This window comes from Neltuma alba, unplaced genomic scaffold (assembly GCF_004799145.2).
Source record: "Neltuma alba isolate B1F8T4 unplaced genomic scaffold, ASM479914v2 tig00011430_pilon, whole genome shotgun sequence".
Classification (NCBI taxonomy): Eukaryota; Viridiplantae; Streptophyta; class Magnoliopsida; order Fabales; family Fabaceae; genus Neltuma; species Neltuma alba.
In genome coordinates, this window is record NW_021636113.1 from 111,633 (window position 1) to 134,557 (window position 22,925).

Consider the following 22,925-nt stretch of genomic DNA (forward strand, 5'->3'; position numbering starts at 1 on the left):
CCTTATACTAATTAAATTCTTAATATAAAAATTAGTTTAATTTCTAATTTATTTTTATTTTTAATTTAATTTTAAATATAAAATTTAATTCATTTTATCTCTTATATTTATTTTTTAAAAAAATAATTCTTATACTAGTTACACATGTTAAATGTTCAGTCAAATAGTAGTTTTAGTTAATATATATTCAGTAAAAATATTTTAAGAAAGATAATATTTAATTATTATAAATAATTAATTTAACTAATTTTTTAAATATATTTAAACTAGTGAACTAATTTTTATATTAAGAACTGGGATAGTTCTGCAAAAATAACTCCTTATAATCACACACAACATGTTGTTAATCACGTAGATCCATTTTCAAGGATGCCAATGTAGATTTTTGCCAGTGTAAAAGTAAATTTGGATAAATATAATAAATATGTTTGAGAGAGCTAACTCCAATTTAAATATCACGCTGGTAAACAAAAAATTTAAATATCACAATACTTGAATATGACTCAATCAAATAGTTTTACACTTTTACAAGGAAAAAAAATACATGACTTAATATTATTTTTAATCATGAAATTTAATTTCGTTTTTATTTCTAAAATTGGACTAATTTTGATCTGCATAGAAATTTTTGGCCCCTAAAACAAATTTCAATTTTAAATAATTAAAATAAAAATGAGATTAAATTTTAGAAATTCAAAATGATATTAATTCAAAATGCCTACTTCATTATAGTTATTTCTCGTTCGCCATTTGAACAACATCATAATTAAATGGAAAATTTTGGACATTATTAAGTCACACCTTCTGTGATTTGATCAATTCCTATTGGTCATCATTTTTTAAGTGTATAAGAAAAAATAGTGCATATTAAAAAAATCAAATAATCATGTTCATATCTAAATTACTGATATATAAATAATATTTAACCAGGTAAAATTTAATCAAAACTTAAAGTTGATGAATGTACGTCCTTTTGTTAATCATATCATGACACAATTTATATGTATTTACGTGACAAAATAAAATACTACCCCACTTCCTTAATAGGAGAACAACTTAACTACTCTGAGTAAATTGTTGGGGGGAAAATAATTTGAGTTAAAGAAAGCCTATTAAACTAATTACTTGTAAAATTAAATTCACTAAAATATCATTTTAGTTATAACTACCTTTTGATGATAAAACTTTTTCAATAGAAATACTTTAAAAAATGAATTATAAATATAAAAATAAAATAAAATAAATTTTATATTTAAAACTAAATATAATATTGAACTAATTTTATATTAAAATTAGAGGGTCCGAGAAACGCAGAAAAGCAGCCGTGGGATGGAGGCTTGAGGTGAAAGAAAAGCCATGGAAGGACGCAGTCAGTAAATGACAAATCTAATCACAGTATGAGAGTACGACGCCGTCGCATCAGACGACAAAAGGTGTGGGCTCCCTTCAATGAACCGTTTCGTTGCGATTTCGTGCCCCAGCAGACTCATATGGCGGGACCCACGTTCCCCCACTTCGGCCAATCAGGACATGAAACATGTCGGAGTCAGAGCATGGGAGGATCAGAATCAGGGGAGCCCAAGACGGCATGCTCAGATGTGACAACAATCATCCTTGTACGTCCTCCATTCTCATCACCTTTGACTTGCGTCAATCAAAATACTCCACACAAAAACAAAACATATTTTGGTCTCACATATTTTTTTTTCTTTTTTTTAAAAGATAATTATTGCATTCTGAAACTAATTACGCGACACAATAACACAAGTAACATAGTACGTACTACTTCTTCCTTTGAGTTAGGCCAATTGCCTTGTCTTGCACGTCTAGGGAAACACATTAAAAATTACAGATATTATCAACATCAAACTTTTTGTTTGGGTTGGAGTAAAATTAGAATGAAAAAAAAAGGACTAATACTATTTTTTAAAATTTGATTTTATTTTAGTTTTAATTTCTAAAATTTAATCTCATTTGGATTTTGATTCTTAAAATTTTAGTCTTATGATTTTCATTTCTGAAATTAATTCTATCTTGGTATGGCTTAAGCTTTTTGGTCCTTGAAATAACGACCAATACCAAAATAAGATTAAATTTCAAGGAGGCCAAAACCAAAATGAAATCCAATTTTAGAAATCAAAACCATTGGTTGCAAATTTTAAAGACTAAAACTAAAATAGAGTTGAATTTCAAAAATTGAAGATAGGGTTAACCTAAGAAAAAAGGAAAAAAATTAAAATAATAATTTTTTAAATTATTTTTGGAAGTTTTTTCTTCCACTTTTTCCTTCATCTAAATATAGCCCAAACGTCATTTCATGTTAATTAGTACTCTTCCAGTCTTCAATATAAGACTTATTTAACTAATTTGATTAGATTAAGAAAGTTAGGTAAGTTAATTAATTATAAAAAATATGACATGTTTTTTCTAAAATACCATAATCATCTTTCTTAATGCCCCATCTTCCTTTTCTACTTGATTATAGCTGAAAGAGTATCCATAGGGGTAATTTAGAGAAAATTGATAAATATGAGAAATGAGTCTTATATTTATGACCAAAACTAACTCAATAAATGGGTCATATATTAAGGATCGGAAGAATAGTTTTTTTGTTCAAACTACATTGGCTTATACTAGTTCTTGACGTTATAAGTTGATCTCGCACTAACCGGAAAGTTTGCATTTGTCATTTCTTGCTTATGATCTCATCAATCCGCAAATACTTCTTTCATTTTGTGCGAGGTATTTTTCTACTGTTTCGATTTTTAATATAAGACCTATTTAACTAATTTGATAGATTAAGAAAGTTAGATAAGTTAATTAATTATAAGAAATATGACGTGTTTTTCTTAAAATATCATAATTATCTTTTTTAATATCCTTTTTCTTTTTTCTACTTGATTATGGCTAAGGAAGTATCTATAGAGATAATTTAAAATAATAATAAATATAAGAAATATGTTTTATATTTAGGACAAAATTAACTCAATAATTAGGTCATATATTAAGGACCAGAGGAGTATTATTTTATTTACTTGAAAAATTAGTTTCTAACCCAACTTAATTAAGCAGCTTATTCCAGTGGGAGTTCGACCTCTGTCTGTTTTCATACAAACGATATTATTATCACGAACTAATTTAATTAAAGATGTTGTACGCTTAAATTATTAGTCTGATTTCTCTAGTCTGTTTTCAAATCTGTCCAAAGAGTAGTGTAATATTTTAACATAAGTTGTTCAAAAAAGTTGTAGATATATGCAATTTATCCCCCAAAAAAAAAAAGAAACAGGAGAAGTGAGGATATATATATATATATATTTATTTATATATGTCAATATTTTAAATGCGCGTCTCTGTCAATTAACCATAAACATTACAATTCACTACAGTGTAACAAGTTCACCCAGGAAAAAAATAGAGTTAGGTTGAAAATTGACCCACAAAAATGAATTGGGTTAGTTGAATTAGGTTAAGAATAAGGACAAATATTGAATTAAGTCAAAATTAAAAGCACGCATGGATATATTACAACTAATAACTTTAAATCAAATTAAATACATAATTCTAAAAACATAAACAATGAAATTATCTATACTTCATATCACAGTCCCTTTGTAATAAAACGAAAAGCATGCTTTCTTAACAAAAGGAGGAGTTTGGCCAAAAAAAAAAAACAAAAGGAGGAGGGATTTTGACTTCATTGAGACGGCAAGCTTATCGAATATTGAAGGAGTAAATTAATTATTATTATTATTATTATTATTAATGTGGACAAATAATGTGGAAATGATTGGCACACATTGGATTGGATAGAGTCTTAATTAGAGCAAACTAAGTAGTGTTAATGAACCACCCTAAGTATACCTAACCACTTTGTTTTGTTTCGCACAATAAGAAATGACGATGTTGTCTCATTTAAGTGCTTTGTTTGGTAAATGTTTTCCAATTAGCTGTGGGAAGTTGTAGCTTTGGACCTTTCTGTTAATAAAGACTGAGAACGTTCATCACGTTTGATTGGCCTTCAAAAGTCATGAACGTGAGCAATTTTTTCATGTATTTTACTGTGTTTTGCTTTTTGCTGCCTTTATTTTACTATTATTTTAATATTCTTTCTATTCATAGAAAGCCCATTTTGGTACATAAAAAAATCATATTATTTATAAGTCACACGTACTAAGGGAAAAAATTATTATACAGTTCCACATAAGTAATTTAATTATTAAAAAGTATCACAATTAGTAAGCATTAAACAACATGTAATGATAAGTTTTGATACGAGAAATAATAGTATACTCATCCTTTAGGGTCTATTTACTCATGTGAGACTACAATGATCTTTCCTAATAGTCATGATAAATCTGTTAGGAATTATGTTAAAAATTGAGCTTGTAGTTTAATTTAAACTAAAAAATAGATATTATATTAAAAATTGAGGTAATAATAATTTGATTTTTTTAAGAAATAATTATGATTCTCAATTAACATAAATATTTTAAAATTGACTTGTTTCTTCCTTTTCCATCCTACCATTTGTGGCATGTTCGTGTGGGTGTATTTGCCGAAGGCATTTTTATATATTTGGTGACAACAATACAGACTTATTTATTTACTGTACGGTCATGATATTCCAATATTTTAACTACTGGAAAAAAAAAAAAAGAAAAAGAAAGATGGGTGTTGAATGAAAATATTTTAACACATGGTCTATAAATATAATTTTTTCCTTCCTCAAACTTTCCGCTTTATTTTTCTTTTTTATCAAAAATATTGTCGTAACCAAAATTATTGGTCCTGTTGTCGTCTATCTAACAAAAATTATTGGTGTTGTTGTCGTTTCAAAAGAGGGAACAAGAACAATTCAGCAAGGCCGCCATAAATATTATACCTTTCAGACTTCAACATCACCACCGTCCTTCTTCTGGTTTTATTGTTATTTTATTATTATTATTGTTAGTACAAGGGGAAACTTGCTTTTAATTTTAAAGGATTCTTACCTTAATTAAAATTTAAGAATATGTTATTCCACATTTAAAAGTTCACACATTACTACTTTTATTTATTTATTTTTGGACTGAATGAGTGGTGGCATATTTGGTTGTTCCATCAATTCATGACATAAGATTGGAAATTAATTATTATATATATCCAAACAACCGACAACGTTTCAAGTTTTCGGCTTGTATTAGGTAATAGGCAATTGAAAATTCCCAATTTGTTCTCTGCCCAGTTAATTTCCACAACAATTTTGGTCAATTTGGCATAATTATTCATGACTTTTGAAGGCTAATTAAAAGGCATCCTCGTGAAGTTTTGCTTGAACACCTTCCAAATTTGACTTCCCTTCTTTTTTCTCTTCTGGTCAAATCCAAATAAATATAACCTTATAATTCTATATAACAAGAATTAAATTACTCTTCCGATTTCAAATGTAAAAATTATATAACTAATTTACATAAATTTAAAAAATTATTTAGAATAGTTATTTGCAGAAAAATACGTATTAATTTTTTTAAAAATTATTTGTATAGGATAACAGGGAGAGTATATAAAAAGGCTATAGCTTTGTGAGACAAAATGTATTAAGACAACTAAAACAAATTTTCTTGACTCTTATATTTAGAAATTAGAACCGGACAGGGCATAATTTTTTTTTTGGCTAACCGAACAGAGTATAATTTAAATCTTCACAATTTAAATTAGATAAACAGAACATTAATATTATTACTGAGAAATTGATTGAAAGCCAAGAAATTGCCTTTCCATTTTAAGAAAGAAACGTTTACACTTAATTGCCTAAAAACTAAAATCACGAGCTTTCAAAAGAAAAAAAAAATTGAAGAAATTATATATTTTTATTTGGAAGTTTTGATTGATTTTTTTTTCCGGCTCAAGCAAAAGGAAACTTGTACATGGAATGCAATTAATGACAAAATCACTCTCAGATTTCTCAAGATCCTGCATGGGATTTTCGAAGAAAGTTAATAGAATTGTTCCCAGAGTTGACCATAGCACCTAGAAGGAGAACTTTTGACAGTTACTTACAATTCAAGTAAGTTTAAAAGGCCATCAAAGCACCTCAATAATCAAAAAAAGAATTAACATCGTTGTAACATACAAAACACATTCATCACAGGCATGATTTATGTCATTACCTTAAATTATGTCATTAATTGACTGATGATTATCGTATTTGATCAAAAAATTTGATGATTATTGTAAACAGTTTTTACACTTTCTCCGAGATAGATAAGGAGAGGGTGCATGGTGCAGTTGTGCGCATGAGATGTAGCATATAATTGCCCAAAAGGCCTTGGGGAGACCCAGAAAGAGAGAGAGACTGAGAAGAATATATAAAAAGAGGGGAAGCATAAGCAAGCTTGCATTATTGTAATTTCATGAGCAATTAACAAATAGTTAAAGGTGAAGGCTTTTTCTGTTGTGTTGGGAGAAAAAGTTAACGACAAATACCAGAGAAAGGCCATTTCGCAGCAGAGAGAGAGTGACTTTCACTAAAATACTAAAAAGATTTCAGCTTTGTTTTGTTGGGTTCAACCCCTTCACTCTTTTCTGGCCGTGGCCATTAGTATCCATTTCTGCAGCTCTCCCTTTCGCTTTCTTTCCACATTCTCTCTCTTTCTCTTTCTTCTTCGTTTCAAAACCCTTTCCTAGGTTTCTGTTTCTCCGTTCACTTCTTGCTGTTATGCTCTGTTGTAACTGTAGCCTTTGTTGGCGAAAGCAGAGTCTTGCATAATCAAGATTCAAACTTACCTCCCTGGGAATTGTGATCTCTGCTTTAGTCTTTAGTTTTTCACCTGGTTTTCTCAAGATGACTCCGGAGGACCAAAGGGGCGATTTGAGTGATGACTATGTGGCCGCGAAAAAGTTTCCTGTGGGTATGAGTGTTCTGGCTGTTGATGACGACCCAATTTGTCTTAAAGTGTTGGAGACTCTGCTTGTCAAATGCGAGTATCGGGGTTCGTATTTGAAACTTCTGTTTTTAATCCAGTAAATTCTAGTTTCCATTGCTTGTGCTGGACCTATCCGGTAGTACTGTTCAATTACAAGTTTTGTATTTTCCTCATAGTATTTCTCCATCTAGTTACGCTGTATGTTAAAGTATAACTTACCCGCTCACTTCGAAGTTTTGGTCACCCTTTGCACAGGCACTGTTTTGTTTCCAGTTGGGGTCCCATATTTTCTGAGTAATATCTGTTGGGCCCGTTCTGATTTCTGCAGTTCTGCTGAAGTTATGATTTTTTTCTCTAAATTACAATCATCTTCCCTTACATACTTTTGCGCTGCTATATCAATATCACAATTATTGCCACTTTTTCTGACTAGGCCTTTATTAGTAGATCTACTTTCAGAGTTCTTGACTTGTCTGGCTTGGAAGCCACTGACTTTATCTCATATGTGATTTTTGGTTAATGTTGCAGTTACTACAACTAATCAGGCGATTAAGGCTTTGAAAATGCTAAGGGAAAACAGGAACAAGTTTGACCTCGTCATTAGTGATGTAAATATGCCAGACATGGACGGATTTAAGCTCCTTGAGCTAGTGGGTCTTGAAATGGACCTACCTGTCATCAGTAAGTTCAATCTAATTTTACACTTGACAGTTACTTAGATTTGCTTCTTACCCTTTCTGTTAGTGTTTTGTAACTGAAGAAAGTTCCAAATCTTTGATTTTTTTCTTTATTACCAATAGCAATGTTATTGTTATTTAATTATGTACTGTGGCTGAAAGAATTAGATATATTTTTCTCATAAATTGTTTGATTGACTTGAACCCTACTGTTTTGACTTTGATGTTGACCCAGTGTTGTCAGCACACAGTGATACAAGGCTTGTGATGAAGGGCGTTACCCATGGTGCATGTGACTATTTACTGAAACCTGTTAGAATGGAAGAGCTTAAGAACATATGGCAACATGTGGTTCGAAGAAAGAAGTTTGATAACAAAGACCAGAATAAGGCTTCTCAGGTGGAGAAGGCGAACAATATTTCTGGGGAAGGGAATCCAGGCATCGGTTCAGAAAATAATTCCGATCAAAGTAAAAAACTGGGTAAGAGGAGGAAGGACCAGGGTGAGGATGATGAAGAAGATGATGAAGACAATGTGCAAGAGAATGAGGAAGACCCATCAACACAGAAGAGGCCACGTGTAGTTTGGTCAGTTGAGCTGCACAGGAAATTTGTTGCTGCAGTTGATCAACTGGGACTTGAAAGTGAGTTTATGTAACTTGGCACTTAGAAATTAAAATTAAAAGTTTACTTGCTAGCTTAAGGTGCGTTTATCTGTTCTTGCAGAGGCTGTTCCCAAGAAAATTCTTGACCTGATGAATGTTGAAGGGCTTACAAGGGAAAATGTGGCAAGCCATCTACAGGTAAAAGTTCGTCATTTCATTTGGATAGAATTTAACATCACGATTAAATAGTGCTTGCTCTTAGGTTAAATGAGAACATGCTGTAAAATGTATTTAATGTCTGGTGTTTGTCAGACTTAAGCTTACTGTCATATTGTCTTGCAGAAATATAGGATCTATCTCAGGAAGGCAACTCAACAAGCTAAAATGGCTGCTGCATTGGGTGGAGAATCATCATACTTGCGGATGGGTTCATTAGAGGGTTTTGGAGAGTTTCGCACATTGTCTGGTTCTGGACGGCTCTCATCAACATTTGCATCTACTGGAATTTTTAGCAGATTGAACTCACCAGCTGCCTTGAACTTGAGAGGAATTGGTTCTTCTGGACTGATCCAGCCCAGTCAGTCTCAAAACTCAAGCATAGTCACAAACACACTTGGAAATCTTCAGCCATCATCTATCTTGTCTGCAAACTCAAGTTTATTTCAAAGCATTTCTTCAACAGAGCGTTGTCAATCTCAACCAAGCAACTGTGCTACTGGTATGAGGCCGTTTGGTTCAATTGATGATTCAGGTGGTTTTGCAGTTGCTAGTGGATTCCTAGACAGTAAACCTACTCTTGGTGGTGCAAACAATTCTGCGCCTTGTGTCTCAAGCAATCATTTGACGTTACCAGGAAGCTCAGAGCAATCTCAAAATGTGGGAGAATTTAGAAATCAATCTTCTTTTGGAGCTGCTCCTTTGAACTCAGAAACTTTAGGCATTTATGGCTCCAATTTGTTGGACTATACACGAAGCAACGAAAGCTGGCAGGGCATGGTTCACTTATCTAAATTTCCCTCCAATTCTTTGCCCTTAAACGAGACTTTAACTAATGATCAGCTACCTTCTAACAGCTTAAATGTTTCTTCCTCCAATACTTATATCAATAACAACCCAGTTGATTTTTCTTCTGCTGTTCCACTGGAGGATGTTAGAGGTGAACTACAATGTCAAGAAGGCCTAATTGGTAACGTGGTTCAGTCTTCACGTTACACGTTAAGGCAGACCTGGGAGCTGCAGAAGCAGGATTACAACCAAAACATGAACTGCAATTTCAATGCTGTGAATTCCCTGGTTTCTTCTAACGGAATCACAAGTAACATGGGGCAGAGTTTAAATCAAAATAATTCAACATGCAGCAAAAGGGTGGATGCATCTTTCATGGACCAATTCAATGGGCCTACCCCACTAATCTCTCAGCTTAACGAGGATGAGAGGTTCTCCTCAGATATGAGATTCAAATCTACTGATGCATACGAAGATGATTTCATTCGAAATATTGGATATTTGGATGACATAATGGGTTCAATGGTTAAACGGGTATGATTAGATATCCGGCTTAGTTTTCTTTTTCTTCTTTGAGTTCTTCTGAATCCTATCAAACCTTTTCTAGTGAATTTATTGTGTGACTTGCTGCAATTCTAGACTAGTTTGTTTATCAATCTATCAACCTGTGAAGCATTACCAGATCATATTTTTTAAGCATGCTTCTATAGTTTCACACGTGCTCATGATTTCTGTTTGTGTATTTGTTTATAGACATATTCTCTGTTTGGTAATTCTGTTCCAGCTTTTTATCTGTAATGATGGAGGATAGATTTGTTATCCTGTTTTAGTTTCATGAGGACTATATGATGCAGGAGCAACATGAGATGATACTGATGGATGGAGACACCCGATTTGATGCTTACCCGATTGGATCTTGTATCTGATTCACGAAGAATCTTAGTACCATCTGCATCAGAAAACTCACTCCTCTATGGGATCTGTATCATTATGTAATTCATCTGATCTAATGTATCTATTTCTGTTTTCTGCCTCTAGAGTTTTATTTCTTGTTGCAAACTGTGGACACAGTTAATGTTATCTGATTCTTCCCTTCGCTATATGTAGAGAGCATGTAGCTGCATCATATTTCTCAGCTGGAGCTTTTCTAATGCTTTTTAAATATTAAATTTAACATAAAAGTTGTGATTATATATATATATATATATATATATATATATATATATGAAACCTACATATTGGATTGTTTTCAAGTATTAGTCTTCTCATGCTCAAAATTCATATGGTTCCCTTTTGCCCCTCAAGATCATAAACGAACAAGGATTGTATGGTTTTCATATAGGAGAGAATTTGAATTTGAATTCGATTTACACGCGTTTGAAAAGATTGTTCTGCAGCAGATCCCTGACTGCCCCAGAAGCTTCTCAGAAACCAAAACATGGAGCATAGATGGGATCCTTCTTCATAGGACAATTTAATGGGAATAGTTATTGGATTTAGATCTAAATTTGGTACAAAAACATCTATGACAACGAATATTTAACTAAATTAACATCTGGTTTGGGTGAGTGAATCATCGTTGAAACATGAAAATGCGTAGCATCTCTTTGACCTAGTTTGATACAATCACATCAATCAAAGTTAGAGCCAACCCCACTCATCTACCCAATCGTCCATTTATGGCCGACTAACATCTTTAAAATAATTAACCGAAACAACTGAATGCTTCATATTATAACTGGGAAATCTGAAATTTTCAACCTTTTTAACGAGTGCGTAACCCAGTTGGCCTGGTAGTGGAATGTGCACTTTAAGTTGTGCCTTGGGTGTTTAACGACGTTCAATACTTGCGTCTATGCAGATAAAATTAAACAGTTAATGGGAAAACTTTGCTCACCTTCTGGTCCTTAACTTGAGTTGGACTACCCGGGTTTCAATACGAGTACTGGATATTTGAGCGGTTTGATGTCCAAAATGGAGGCTTTCAATTTTTTATGTAAAGTTTAGAGGTTTATATTTTTCTGGCATGGTTTTTGTGTACCTCATTAATCCTCAGTACTAATTCATACCTCCATGGAGGTTAGCGAAAAGTGTCTTGCTGGTGCCAAAGTCATGTTTTAGATAGACTGGACATTCATGAGGGGAAAAATTCTTAGAAACATATAATAAACCAAATGAAAGCACGAGTCCCCAAACTAATATAAAGAGTACATTTTAATTGGCTTCTTGAACACTTGGCTAGCGTAAGGATTAAGGATTGTGTGTAAAAATTTATCCGACAGCAAGCGAATCTACTGAAAATCAAGCGTAATTTCAAGTACTTGGCTGGCAGCATAGGTAAAACTATAACAAAATCAAGCCCTTCACCGGATCAGATGCACTGACCACCTCATAGTAGGAGATTGCATTAAGATAAATATTGCCATTTATGCATTGGTACAAGTGTAATGAAAATTGATTGATACAAGGTAACATAAGACAATAAAACTAACACAGAGAATATGAGAAAAACTTTCTTAGCCTAAATCTGTTGAAGACTGGAGCTATTTGCTTGCATGCTTGTATAAAAATCATCAGAATAATTAGTATAATATAATCTAAAATCCATACAGTTATTCTCCTTCCCAGCCCACTTGACGTGCTCGGCGTTCCCACAACAGAGTCATTTTTCTCTCCCGGGTAAGCATGGCCTGAGCCCGCTCTCTTGCCTGTTCACATGTTTCAGTTGCAGCAATACATTTGTCTGCTTCCCTCTGGTACTGGGATGCCACTCGTTTTGCTTCAGCCAAAGTAATGTTCATATGCCGAGCGTGCTCTCCAGCAACAGTCTCTTGCAACTTCAGCTCCTCTGTGAGAAGGTCCACAAACTGCTTCTCCATCTCCTGCTTGAGATCCGGATCATTACTTCCACAATCTGTTGACCGACACAATTGAAATCATTCATATGTGTTTTGAATAGTGAAATTGGCTTCTTTAGACTACTCATTCTAAAAATTAATGTATGATCCTGTATTAGCTGGGACACCAATTAAATAAATCATAAATTTGATGCAAATTAAAATGGAGTATGATCGACTCGTGGACGAAGTAATGCCACCTCTAAATTTCTAGAAAATGTGCAAAACTGATACAGAGAAAAATTGCCTCAAAGCAAGACATTCCACATATCGACAAGGTTTAGGTATTTGCACATGCATATGAGAGTGGAACTATGTCTTTCTGGCAAAGAGAAAAAAAGAAAACATTTCAAGAGAACCTGAATTTCGCATCATAGAGAGTGATGGAACTAATTAGCAAACCATAATGAACTAGAAAATGCTGATCGACAGGCTAGAATAGTCCTCATTAATCATGAGACATATGGAGCAAAGGAAAGTTCATCTGGCAGAAAGACTTGGTCATATAAAAATTTCATAAAAGATGTATAATTAAGAAAATGACAAGTTCTAAAGGCCATCAGAGAGTGAATTCCCACCTGAGATTGAGAGATTCGCCAGCCCTGTGCAGGAACAAGAACAAGAGAAATGAATCAGTTTAGATTAGTAGCCAAGCTTTAGTAACACATAAAAATAAATTAGAAACATACATTAATAAGAATTCACAACTAAACAAAATAACAGCCGAAGGGCAAAGTTTGCATAGATCTCTATATTGATAGCCATAAATTTGCAAACATGTAATTAAATGCATATAAATAACAAGAGTCGAGGGCCAAACTGCATATGAAAGTAGTCGTTTATAGAAAGGAGAAACTAGTTGACACTTTAAGAAATGAAGCCGTCATTTGGTAAGGTAGGCATGGGGAAATTTCCACAATATCCATAGTAAAAACATATATTTCCCACTTCGCAAATTTAACATTCAAGACAACTCCTCGTAACAGTGGAGAGAGATTGGGCAACTGGATTAAGTGAATTCATTTAGTGGACCATCATAATGGAGAGAGCCCGCATTTCATTGGAAAGTCACAGCTCTCTGTCTACCAGAAATTAACTGCTGGCCTATCCGAGAAACTAAATAAGTAATTTTCGCTCGCACGCACATATGAAATTTCTGTCCGCACTGGTGAAGCACATAAAAACTACAAAGGTGAAACATGAAATGAGTTCTCATAAGGCTCTCAATATTAGATATTCTTGAACCGCGGTAAGAGAAGCAAACTTGTTGCTTTTTAATTTTTCTTGTGCATGCGCTTTTTTTTTTTTTTTTTCCCCGGCCGGCTTACCTATTTATAAATTATAACCATAGAGTTTTCGCCTGTGGCTTGAGTAAACCTAACCCCAAAAAAGGTGTCATTCAGTCCTGGAGATATTATATAGTATTTAACAAGTGTAGCCGCGCGTTCTTCACAATTAATGTCAGGTAACTTGAACTACAAAAGGATAAGAAAACGCCATAATCTGGAGGGCAAGATTGAAGCATGTGAGGTCTAACTGCAGCTCACGAGTGATGAGGGAGGTGGAAGAGAAACACCGAGCGGATGCCCAACATTAAGTTTCAGTGACCCTCCCAAAGAAATGTATATCCTTTGTTATCATTAATCAAAAAAGAAACTTAGATCATGTATTCTAAATGGGCGATCTGCTCCGCTTTTACTTGGACAGACTGATCATGAAAATGGATAACGGAATCTCATATTTTTCCAGGTAAAATCCCAATGCTCAAACAAGAAGAAATCTGTGAACCCACTATCGGTAATAACAATAGTATAAATGCTCAACTCCAAATTAGTAGGGAAAAAAGAGATTTTATTGTCCGTTTTCAGCAAATCCCAGAACGAGACCAACCGCTGAAGTTCGAACCTCTCTGAAACCACGTTCCACTGTCGAAGGACTATTAAATAACAGTAGATCAAACAGAAGAACTAGATTTGCCACAAATCAACAGAAGCCCATAAGGAAAATTTGAGAAATTGGAAAGGAAAGCCCGTACCAGGAGCAATCTGCAGAAGGGACAAGGGAGGAGGGCAGTCACAAACGCAAGGAGGACAGGAGAGTTTGGAATTGTGAAGGTTGATAGTGTTTTTGAATCTCCAGTACAAAGCAGGGCCACACACGGCCAAAGCGGAAGCCACCGCGAAAACCACCAGGCAACACCGCAGGCAAGCTCCGGATCGGCGTGACATTTTCCGGCGAAGTAAGATCTATCTAACCTGCTGAGATGATCGCGAGTTCCACTTTCTCCTGTGGGATTTCTCGATTTGGTATTGAAGGAGTCAGTGAGTTCCCATTAATGAGCTGTCTGTGATCCGGAATGCTTACTGTGTTACCCCACTCCGTCTCGCTTTTATAGGTTTATTATTCGGTTTAATTGAACAAACCAAAAAGTCAAAACCTTTTTTCCTATTCAAGAAAAATTGTAAACGGGCGAATTGTATTAAAAAGAGCCGGACCAATTGTATTAAAAACAATATCGGGCCAATGGTATGGAAAAAAAAGGCCGGGAGAATGATTGCCATTAAAATCCTGGGTCTGCTATTAAGGACAGCTCATACTGGGAAAAGCATCTTTGCTACCAATGCTGTTGGAACTTTCACCACACGGTAAATTAATTAAGGTTTAAATTCTTGTTAAGAGAGATGCTCACCTTTATTTAACCTCTGGTCTATTTATAGAGCAGAGAGAAAATATTTTTTAGTCTTATTTATAGAGCATTGAGAGAAATTTTTTATACGAATGTACAATTTTACCCCTATTTATTATTGTGTTGACTTTGTTTACATAGGGTATAATGTATATTACTCCCTCCGTTCCTTATTATAAGAGACATTTGATGCTTATGACATGTTCTTATATATAAGAGACACTTACAAGTTGTCTCTACTTTTTTGTGTTGATTTACTATTTTACCCATATTTATTATCTCCATATTTATTATCTCCACTCACTCCCCTCCCTCCCACTTTTCTTTCTTTTAATAATTTAATTGTTCTCTCTCATGCTCTCTCTCCTTATTAATGAGGGCATTTTTTGAAAAAAAATTATACTTTTACACATTAATTGTTTTTTTAACTAATTTTAACTGTGTTTTTTGATCAACGTACTTCGTTATTGTCTTTTATAATAAGAACGGAGGGAGTAAATAGGGTTTAAAATTGAAAAGTTGTTGAATTTTAAATGAGAGTTAATGAAGTTTAAGGTTTTTCTTAATTTGTGTGAAACATGTTGAAAGTGACTTATAAATATGATCAGCAAAATAATTATGTACTATAAAAAAAATATTCATACTTACATTAGCATGAATTCAGATTTTGCTACCAATTCAAGGATTTCACCAATGGGTTGTCTTTAACTTTCAATTTCTAAAATTGGCAAAAAAAAACTTTCAATTTCTAAAAAATTTAAAATAACTGCAACTAAAATGATGCATGTTGATATTATAGATGCATTTGAAAATTGGTCCGGAACCTTATTTCATAAGTGGGTCGGTTACATGAATTAATGCACGCTTGATCTTTTTTCCCAAAAAAAAAAATTTTAAAGACACGTGAGTTGTTGCAAAAGTTAAACAATTTTGGCTGTTGATATGAAAATTTGATTTTAAAAACAATTTAGAGGCCTAATAATCAAAACTAAGCAGTCTAAAGCTAATTTGGGCTTCCAGAAAACCTTCTAGAAGCCAAACAGAGATGCAGCGAAGCAAGCAACGATATGCTAACAAAAGGACGAAACGTTTTGATGCTTCATGGTTTCATTAATTATGTTGCATGAAGCAATTAAATGTACGTTCGTGTCTTTAATGAGTCATTTAATGAGATCCCTTAAATGCTGCATGAGACTGAGGAGCGAAGGTTTAGTCCTTTGACATCAATGATAAAATGTTCAAATGCATTTCTAATAAAATATTCCTTCTGATCCTAATTATAAGAGCTAGTTGACTAATTTAAAAGATTAAAAAAAGTTAAGTTAGTTATTTATAACAATATGTATTGTTTTTTTCTAAAATATCCTTACTAATCAAGTGTATTGGCTAGAACTACCATTGTTAGAAAGATTACTTTGGAAAAAAATACATAAATATGAGAGACAAAATGGACTGAGGTCTTATATTTATGATCAAAATAAAAGTCAAATAAGATCTTATATTGAGGACCGAAGGTAGTACTATAAGAAATGTAATTTTAGAAGATATATAATTTAATTGAATAGTCTCACAATCATTGTAACCAGAATATTTTTGCGGCATGAAATAGTCGAACAACCCAGCAGTTTCTTTGAAGTTACATTCACAATTGTGTCTTGAGCTGCAAGAACTCCACATAAGTCCAAAAGGCAAAAGCTCTTACTTTCCCGCTAAGCAATGAGCATGGTCCCCAAGGGCTTCAAGATTCACCTTCTCAAAATAGACCTCACTTTAATTTATTTAAATAAAAAATATGAATTGTAATTTACTTGAATAATAGTCTCATATATATATTATTTCTATTTTTTAAAATTAATATTAATAGTAAAATAACCAGACCCCAGGCTTATCTGTCAGAGCAATTAACCATTTCCAGCAACACAAAGATGCTTTGGCCCAAAAAAAAAAAAAACAACACAGAGATGCCATTTCCTAGGTGAGCAAGGTTGAGAAGAAACACAAAAAGGACCTGAGAAACACAAGGCAAATTTACAAGCGTTTTCTCCTTCTGGAGGGGTCCAGAAATTGACAAGTGAGACCAATCTATAATCTTCAGAACATGCACTAGAAACTGCCATCTCCTACGTGTCTGGTAGAGAATCCTCCACGTCACACGCGCCAAGATTATCAACCTTGAAAATCCAATAAACCTTATCAAAACGAGCGGCACAATCCTGTGAGACAAGTGAAGTACCCCATTACCAAATCAGAAAAAAAACCCCAACAACAATGCCGAACAAAGAGATGGAGGTTGTGAGGAATCTGGACATAGAACGTTACATGGGTCGTTGGTACGAGATTGCTTCGTTCCCGTCGATGTTTCAGCCTAAGAACGGAGTGGACACCAGAGCCACCTACACTCTGAACCCGGACGGTACTGTGCATGTGCTGAACGAAACCTGGAGTGATGGAAAGAGAGGTTCTATAGAAGGGACTGCTTATAAGGCTGATCCTAAGAGCGATGAAGCTAAGCTCAAGGTCAGATTCTATGTCCCTCCGTTTTTGCCCATTATTCCAGTAACTGGAGATTACTGGGTTCTGTACATCGACAACGATTATCAGCATGCTCTGATCGGCCAGCCTAGCAGAAAATACCTTTGGGTAAGAAAACTTGTCAACTTTTTAACTTCTCTGCTTCATGGGGTGTGTGATTCTGAGACTTCTCATACGCTTAATCAATTCTACTATGGTATCCTTCACAAGCTTGGTCCTTGGGATTCATATGCATCAGTATAAGCTTTGATCTTCACCTTATCACAGTATTCTAATTTAAACTGTTAATAATTTCAAGATGACTGTCTTCAAACTCTTAAAGGTTGTTTTACAGAGAATATGCTGGGAACTAGGAGGAATAGGTTGAAACAGTAAAGTGTATTTGTGATTGGTCAAATTCTTGTTTGGCTGATTCTTGTGCTGTGATAACCTAAAGATTGAAAATATTGTGTGGGGATGTAGATTTTATCCAGGAGCAACCATTTGGATGAAGAGATATACAACATGCTGGTTGAGAAAGCAAGGGAAGTGGGATATGATGTGAGCAAACTGCACAAGACACCACAGAGTGATCCTCCTCCAGAATCAGACACCCCTCAAGACAGTAAAGGCATTTGGTGGCTCAAATCCATTCTGGGCAGATAGATCCTCAACCATGTCTTGCTCATAGGGAACCTTGATTTAATCAAACTGTGTTTGCATGTCTGTAATATTTGAATGGCTTTCTGTAAATATGTGAACTTTTGTCTGTTTGATGCCTCTACTTCTATTATGAGTTGAAGGATTATTGTTTAGGTGAGAATCCTGTCTTGTAGTTTTTACTTCTTCAGAAAGCCGTGGGAATGAGTCCGATCTTATCCTCATCTAAATGCAGATGGCGATGCGACATTGGTGATGTGACAAGAATATTGTCGCTACTGATTATGAGGGGATAGGATGCTTTAATTTTGAGCGTCTATTTTATATCATTACGTGTAATGTTGTATTAATATTTAATTGTTTTTCGTTTGGATATCCTGGATGTCTATGTAAAGATATTTTGAACACTAATCTTTAAGCATTTATTCCCTGGCCCAAGATTGTATGTAACAGTATCTGGTGCGTTGAGCCTCATCACTGGATTGAAGCTCATCAAGAAACCTTCCTGAGGGGAAAAAATGCGAGAAGCAAGTGGAAAGGAGGAGGAAATCTTCAAGATATAATTCGTAATTGGTTTCATCTCAAATACCATACATCGGAGACGATTTCGCATATAAGATAGACGTATATTTGAACCACGAAATTAACACTTCTCCATAATTGCGTATTTCGTTGTTCGAATGACACAAGCAGGATTTGAAAATAGTAATGCAAAAACGCAAGTTCCTAGAGGAACCCAAAAACCGGATAGTTACCAGTGGTTTTTTGGTCCGATGGCACTCGAGTTCTAGGGTAAGCTCTTCATATTGTGAGGGGTATGTATTTAAATTATTCCATTCAGGGGGAAAAGCAGGATGTTTAATCAACTTAATGTACTTAAATTTATACATCAAATCTATCTAAAAATATGAGAACCCACAGGCTGAGATATGTTGAGTAACATGGAATGGGTAGCAAGATATATCATGTATTTTTAAACTAAAGCTTGTAGGAAGAATTACAGACAATATTATTGCTAATGATAATTTATCACCAAAGGGGTGAAGGCATATTTCAACCAATACAAGACTTCTATCCACTAATGAGTTTCCTTTCGCTATGCAGAATATAGAGGGAGAATCCACACAATTTCACTATGCAATCAATGGAGAGATATAGACATATGAAGCAATTTTCTCCTCATGAAACAGCCTCAACATCAGCTCAGGTAGGGGAATGCCATTACAGGATAACGTTACCCTTGAAAACTTTACAATATGGTACAACACTGGTTGGTTTTTTTGGCCTGCTTGTAGAACATCTGTTTCAAACAACATAATCAAGTTCTTGTGTCAGCATTCCAACCAGTTGGCAATAACACTCAATTCTTAATTTATCTCATACAGGGAATCATACATGTAGCAACCCAGATGTCAAAATAAAAATTGGAAAACGAAAAGGATGAGATTGATAGCTGATTTGAGAACAAAATATTCTCTTTTCATGCTTATATAGTCATTTATGAAAATGAAACGAATTCCATTTGCCTTTCAAAAATCCACGGAGCCAAGCACCTATAAACCCCCCTTCAAAAGTCTGCATCGCAACCCCCAAAAAAAAAAAAAAAAAAAAGGGCCACTTAGCAAAGCACCTGTAAAGCCCCAGATTTCTCCAGTATTATCATGGGAGCGAATGATGATGGATTATATATGTTGTCTTGATCTAGCCTAACTCAGCACATGCTAGGAAACATAATGTTATCCAAAGTTACATCTTCACTTGGGTAAGTGAAAGACGAGCGTCACAATAACTGTCTGCACTCAGGAGCTGTATTAACATACCTGGGATGCTGCGCTCAGATCAGAACTCTTATCAACTAAACTGTCCAACCTTTCCCCTCTTGCAAGGACACTATCGATAGTTTTATGCTGTAAATGAAAAAAAAAAAAAGAAGAAGAGAGAGAATAAATCATACATTGAGCCCAAAATAACATCGAGGATAGAAACTCTGTCATGTCTCTATCATGTGGTTCTTAAATCCATGTTTCAAAACGTCACATAGGTAACCAATTGAACGCAGATTAAGAAGAGACCGATACATGATAGGATAGCAACCGAGCAATTAATAACCCAAATAAGAAGCACTATAAAATTTTCACATAAGAATTAAGATATCACCATCTCATTGAGGAAGGAAATAATTTAGAATTATAGATTTCATATTTATAATAGCAGAGTGATAATCAAACAAAAAAAAAATCAAGATCTCAAGCATAGAACGATTTCTTATGGAATAACCAACAACATGACAGCAAAGCTTAAATTGAAGGAAGAAAACAATGTCAAACAGAAGATAAGAATATGTGGTGGACAAGAAATGCAGGGAATAATATTGTTTTGCAATAACTCAATACTTACAAGGATGATTTTTGTTTCATCCAGTTCTCTCTGGATTTTTAACAACTTATCAGCCTCTGCTGGGTCCTGGGTTTAACAGAAGCAAGAATACGGGGGTTTTAGTCAAGACTGAAAACATGCTGTGTAGAAAGCCACAGAACAGAGAAAGAAAGACTTCACTACTTGTACAATTAACACAATCCAACAAGACTCCCTTCAGCTGAAGCTGATACAATGAAGTATACATAGATACCTGGAATTTTGTCAGGGCATCGTTCAAATATGGCCATGGTTGGGTACTGTCTGCTTGAACACTTCTCCATGACTCACCAAAACTTTTAGTATATTCATCCAGCACCTGCAAGAGCAGCAAGACATCATGTTTATTATCATATATTTTATGCGTGTTATACATTATATGCTATGTCACAGATACTTCAACCTGACACGTATCTACAATTTAATGTAGTTCAAATAGATTCACTCAAAAGTGTCGGATCAGAAATGCCAATGCTAGGATCATCTAAGCAATGAGGAAATATCTGTATTAATAGTTGTCAGCCTGTCAGTGGGGCAATGGAATTACAGATAGCAGCTGTTCAAGTAACTTAAGTGATTTTCCTTCGTTTATAATATTAGAATAAGATTAAATTATACATTCAAATCAACCTATAAAAAAAAATCAGCAAAAGAAGTTACACGCTGCTTCGATAATACTCCTCAGCGTGGGGGTGAAAGTAAATCTATTGAAAAGCCCACATTGAACTCACCTGATTAAGAAGAGAAAATGCACTTCGAACAGGGTAGTGATCATCCATAAATCCCAACGCACAAAGGCCATTTCTGTTGTACGAATGCACCTTATACTCTACAAAAGAAAAAACATAAATTAGATCAGAATCAACTCAATTTTTCGAAGAGGCGAATAAGCAGATACTCAAAAGAAATTGATGTTCGCCCATCCAAAAGTAAAAATCGCCCAACACTGAAAATCGCTGTCAAGAAAGAATTATTTCCAGCTATCTTGTTGTCCCCTAAGATCCACAAGCATCATTTAAGCTTCATCTCAATGAGCAGAGCTGAATTCAAGCCGCAAGTACTAAGGGATCAAAAAAAGTCTCTTGCGACAGTGATTTCATGATGATTCGCAAACAAACCCATAATTCATGAGAAATTCAGGAAATTTAATCGGCATGGGTATATTGCCACCCATCGGAATAAATCAAATAAGCGATCAACAATCACCACCCAAAAAAAAAAAAACTCCCTTCATTTCCCGGAAGCGACCCAAAACCCATAATTCAGGCTCCACAAACCAGGAGCAAATAATCGAGACTAGAGGCCCTAAAACCCTTAAAGCACATCCGAATCAAGGGGAAGACGAACCCTCGTGCTGGACGGATTGGCGTTGGCCCTGAGGGGTGCGTTTGGCAACCGTACGACCCACAAAGACGATGAACTCCTTGACGCTGGAGCGTTGGAAGTAACCGAAGTGACTTACATTGGAAGCATTAGCCAGTATAACCGGATCGGATCCATCCGAGCTGCATTTAAGCACCAACAAAGCTGTGATCTTCATCTCCCTCCGTCTCCCCCTTCTCTATACGTTCTCTCTTGCTTCGTAATCGTCGGTAACAGAGAAAGCTGAAATTAGAAATGTACGTAACCAAAAGATTAAAACTATTCAAACATCAAACAAAAGTATTCGACTCCCACAACGAATGGTGATGAGGTGTTCTGCTGCGGCGGGGAGTATTTGGGATTTGTGGAACTCTTGAACTGGGGCCAATTAAAAACGGAGCCGACATCGCCGGTATTTTTCTTATGTAAAGGAGCAACCTTTGGTTTGCTCAAAAAAAAAAGGAGCAACCTTTGGTGTCCAAGAACAGAATACCGTCGTTATTCCCGTTATTCTTTTGTCTCATTCATTCCTTAATTAGCAAACTACCAAAAGTCTTTTTATTTTCATCAAAGGACAACGTTTTTTTTTTTTTTTGACCGGAATCAAAGGACAACGTTAGTATACGGAATTTACACCATTTGTATGCGAAAAATGAGTTTTTTTGTTAAAAAAAAATCATTTATTAGATATTTAGAATGATTCAGTTTTTTTTCCTTTCATAAATTAAGAAAATTTAAATTTAAATTTCATTTTTATCATAATATACATTTTTCGTTGTTTTTTTTAATATATAAATGCATAGCTTTAAACTTGGTAATTTATATAAAAAAGAAGGAAAAAAAATAAGGTTAAAGTATCCATTTGGTCCTTTAACTTTGTATAAAGTTTCAATTTGACCCCTTAACTTTAAAAAGCATATATTTCGTCCTTTAACCCTAAAATCATTAGGGGTGATGATTTTTTGTAACAATTATGGATATTTTAGAAATTAAACTTAATATGTTAGTATTTGATAATATTTTATCAACATTTAAGATCTTAATGTTATTATTTTTTTGAAAATTTTTTAGGGTTAACGGATTAAAAATATACTTTTTAAAGTTAAATAACCAAATTGAAACCTTATACAAAATAAAAGAACCAAATATATATTTTAACCAAAATATAAACACAGATAGTTTGGTTTGGATGTTTTTGGA

The 22,925-nt window shown here is 34.3% G+C and overlaps 4 protein-coding genes and 1 long non-coding RNA gene across 6 annotated transcripts; 2 read left to right on the top strand and 3 right to left on the bottom strand.

The window, feature by feature from the left end:
- Positions 1 to 3,048: 3,048 nt before the first annotated feature.
- LOC114713538 (uncharacterized) lies at positions 3,049 to 17,764 on the bottom strand. Its single transcript, XR_003737348.1, has 3 exons — positions 17,444 to 17,764; positions 7,618 to 7,622; positions 3,049 to 3,059 (listed from the first exon to the last, which is right to left on the bottom strand). It is a non-coding gene; the product is annotated as an uncharacterized LOC114713538 (long non-coding RNA).
- Positions 6,438 to 10,329, top strand: LOC114713533 (two-component response regulator ORR24-like). Its single transcript, XM_028898208.1, has 6 exons — positions 6,438 to 6,974; positions 7,437 to 7,589; positions 7,821 to 8,228; positions 8,311 to 8,387; positions 8,532 to 9,728; positions 10,049 to 10,329. The coding sequence occupies exons 1-6, from the start codon at positions 6,827 to 6,829 to the stop codon at positions 10,118 to 10,120; spliced, it is 2,055 nt and encodes a 684-aa protein (XP_028754041.1). The 5' UTR covers positions 6,438 to 6,826; the 3' UTR covers positions 10,121 to 10,329.
- On the bottom strand, positions 11,549 to 14,458 carry LOC114713537 (uncharacterized). Of its 2 annotated transcripts, XM_028898211.1 has the most exons (3): positions 14,127 to 14,456; positions 12,670 to 12,693; positions 11,549 to 12,108 (listed from the first exon to the last, which is right to left on the bottom strand). In XM_028898211.1, the coding sequence occupies exons 1-3, from the start codon at positions 14,317 to 14,319 to the stop codon at positions 11,807 to 11,809; spliced, it is 519 nt and encodes a 172-aa protein (XP_028754044.1). In that variant the 5' UTR covers positions 14,320 to 14,456; the 3' UTR covers positions 11,549 to 11,806. The 2 variants fall into 2 exon arrangements, with proteins under 2 accessions (XP_028754044.1, XP_028754045.1); XM_028898212.1 differs by lacking the exons at positions 11,549 to 12,108; positions 12,670 to 12,693 and adding an exon at positions 12,700 to 14,027 and having other exon boundaries at positions 14,127 to 14,458.
- On the top strand, positions 16,994 to 18,386 carry LOC114713535 (temperature-induced lipocalin-1). Its single transcript, XM_028898210.1, has 2 exons — positions 16,994 to 17,417; positions 17,772 to 18,386. Exons 1-2 carry the CDS (start codon positions 17,046 to 17,048, stop codon positions 17,952 to 17,954), a joined length of 555 nt encoding a protein of 184 aa, XP_028754043.1. The 5' UTR covers positions 16,994 to 17,045; the 3' UTR covers positions 17,955 to 18,386.
- Positions 18,387 to 18,784: 398 nt separating this feature from the next.
- Positions 18,785 to 22,139, bottom strand: LOC114713534 (VAMP-like protein YKT61). The gene is made up of 6 exons (XM_028898209.1): positions 21,711 to 22,139; positions 21,095 to 21,192; positions 20,578 to 20,682; positions 20,346 to 20,411; positions 19,769 to 19,855; positions 18,785 to 19,248 (listed from the first exon to the last, which is right to left on the bottom strand). Exons 1-6 carry the CDS (start codon positions 21,901 to 21,903, stop codon positions 19,198 to 19,200), a joined length of 600 nt encoding a protein of 199 aa, XP_028754042.1. The 5' UTR covers positions 21,904 to 22,139; the 3' UTR covers positions 18,785 to 19,197.
- Positions 22,140 to 22,925: the final 786 nt, after the last annotated feature.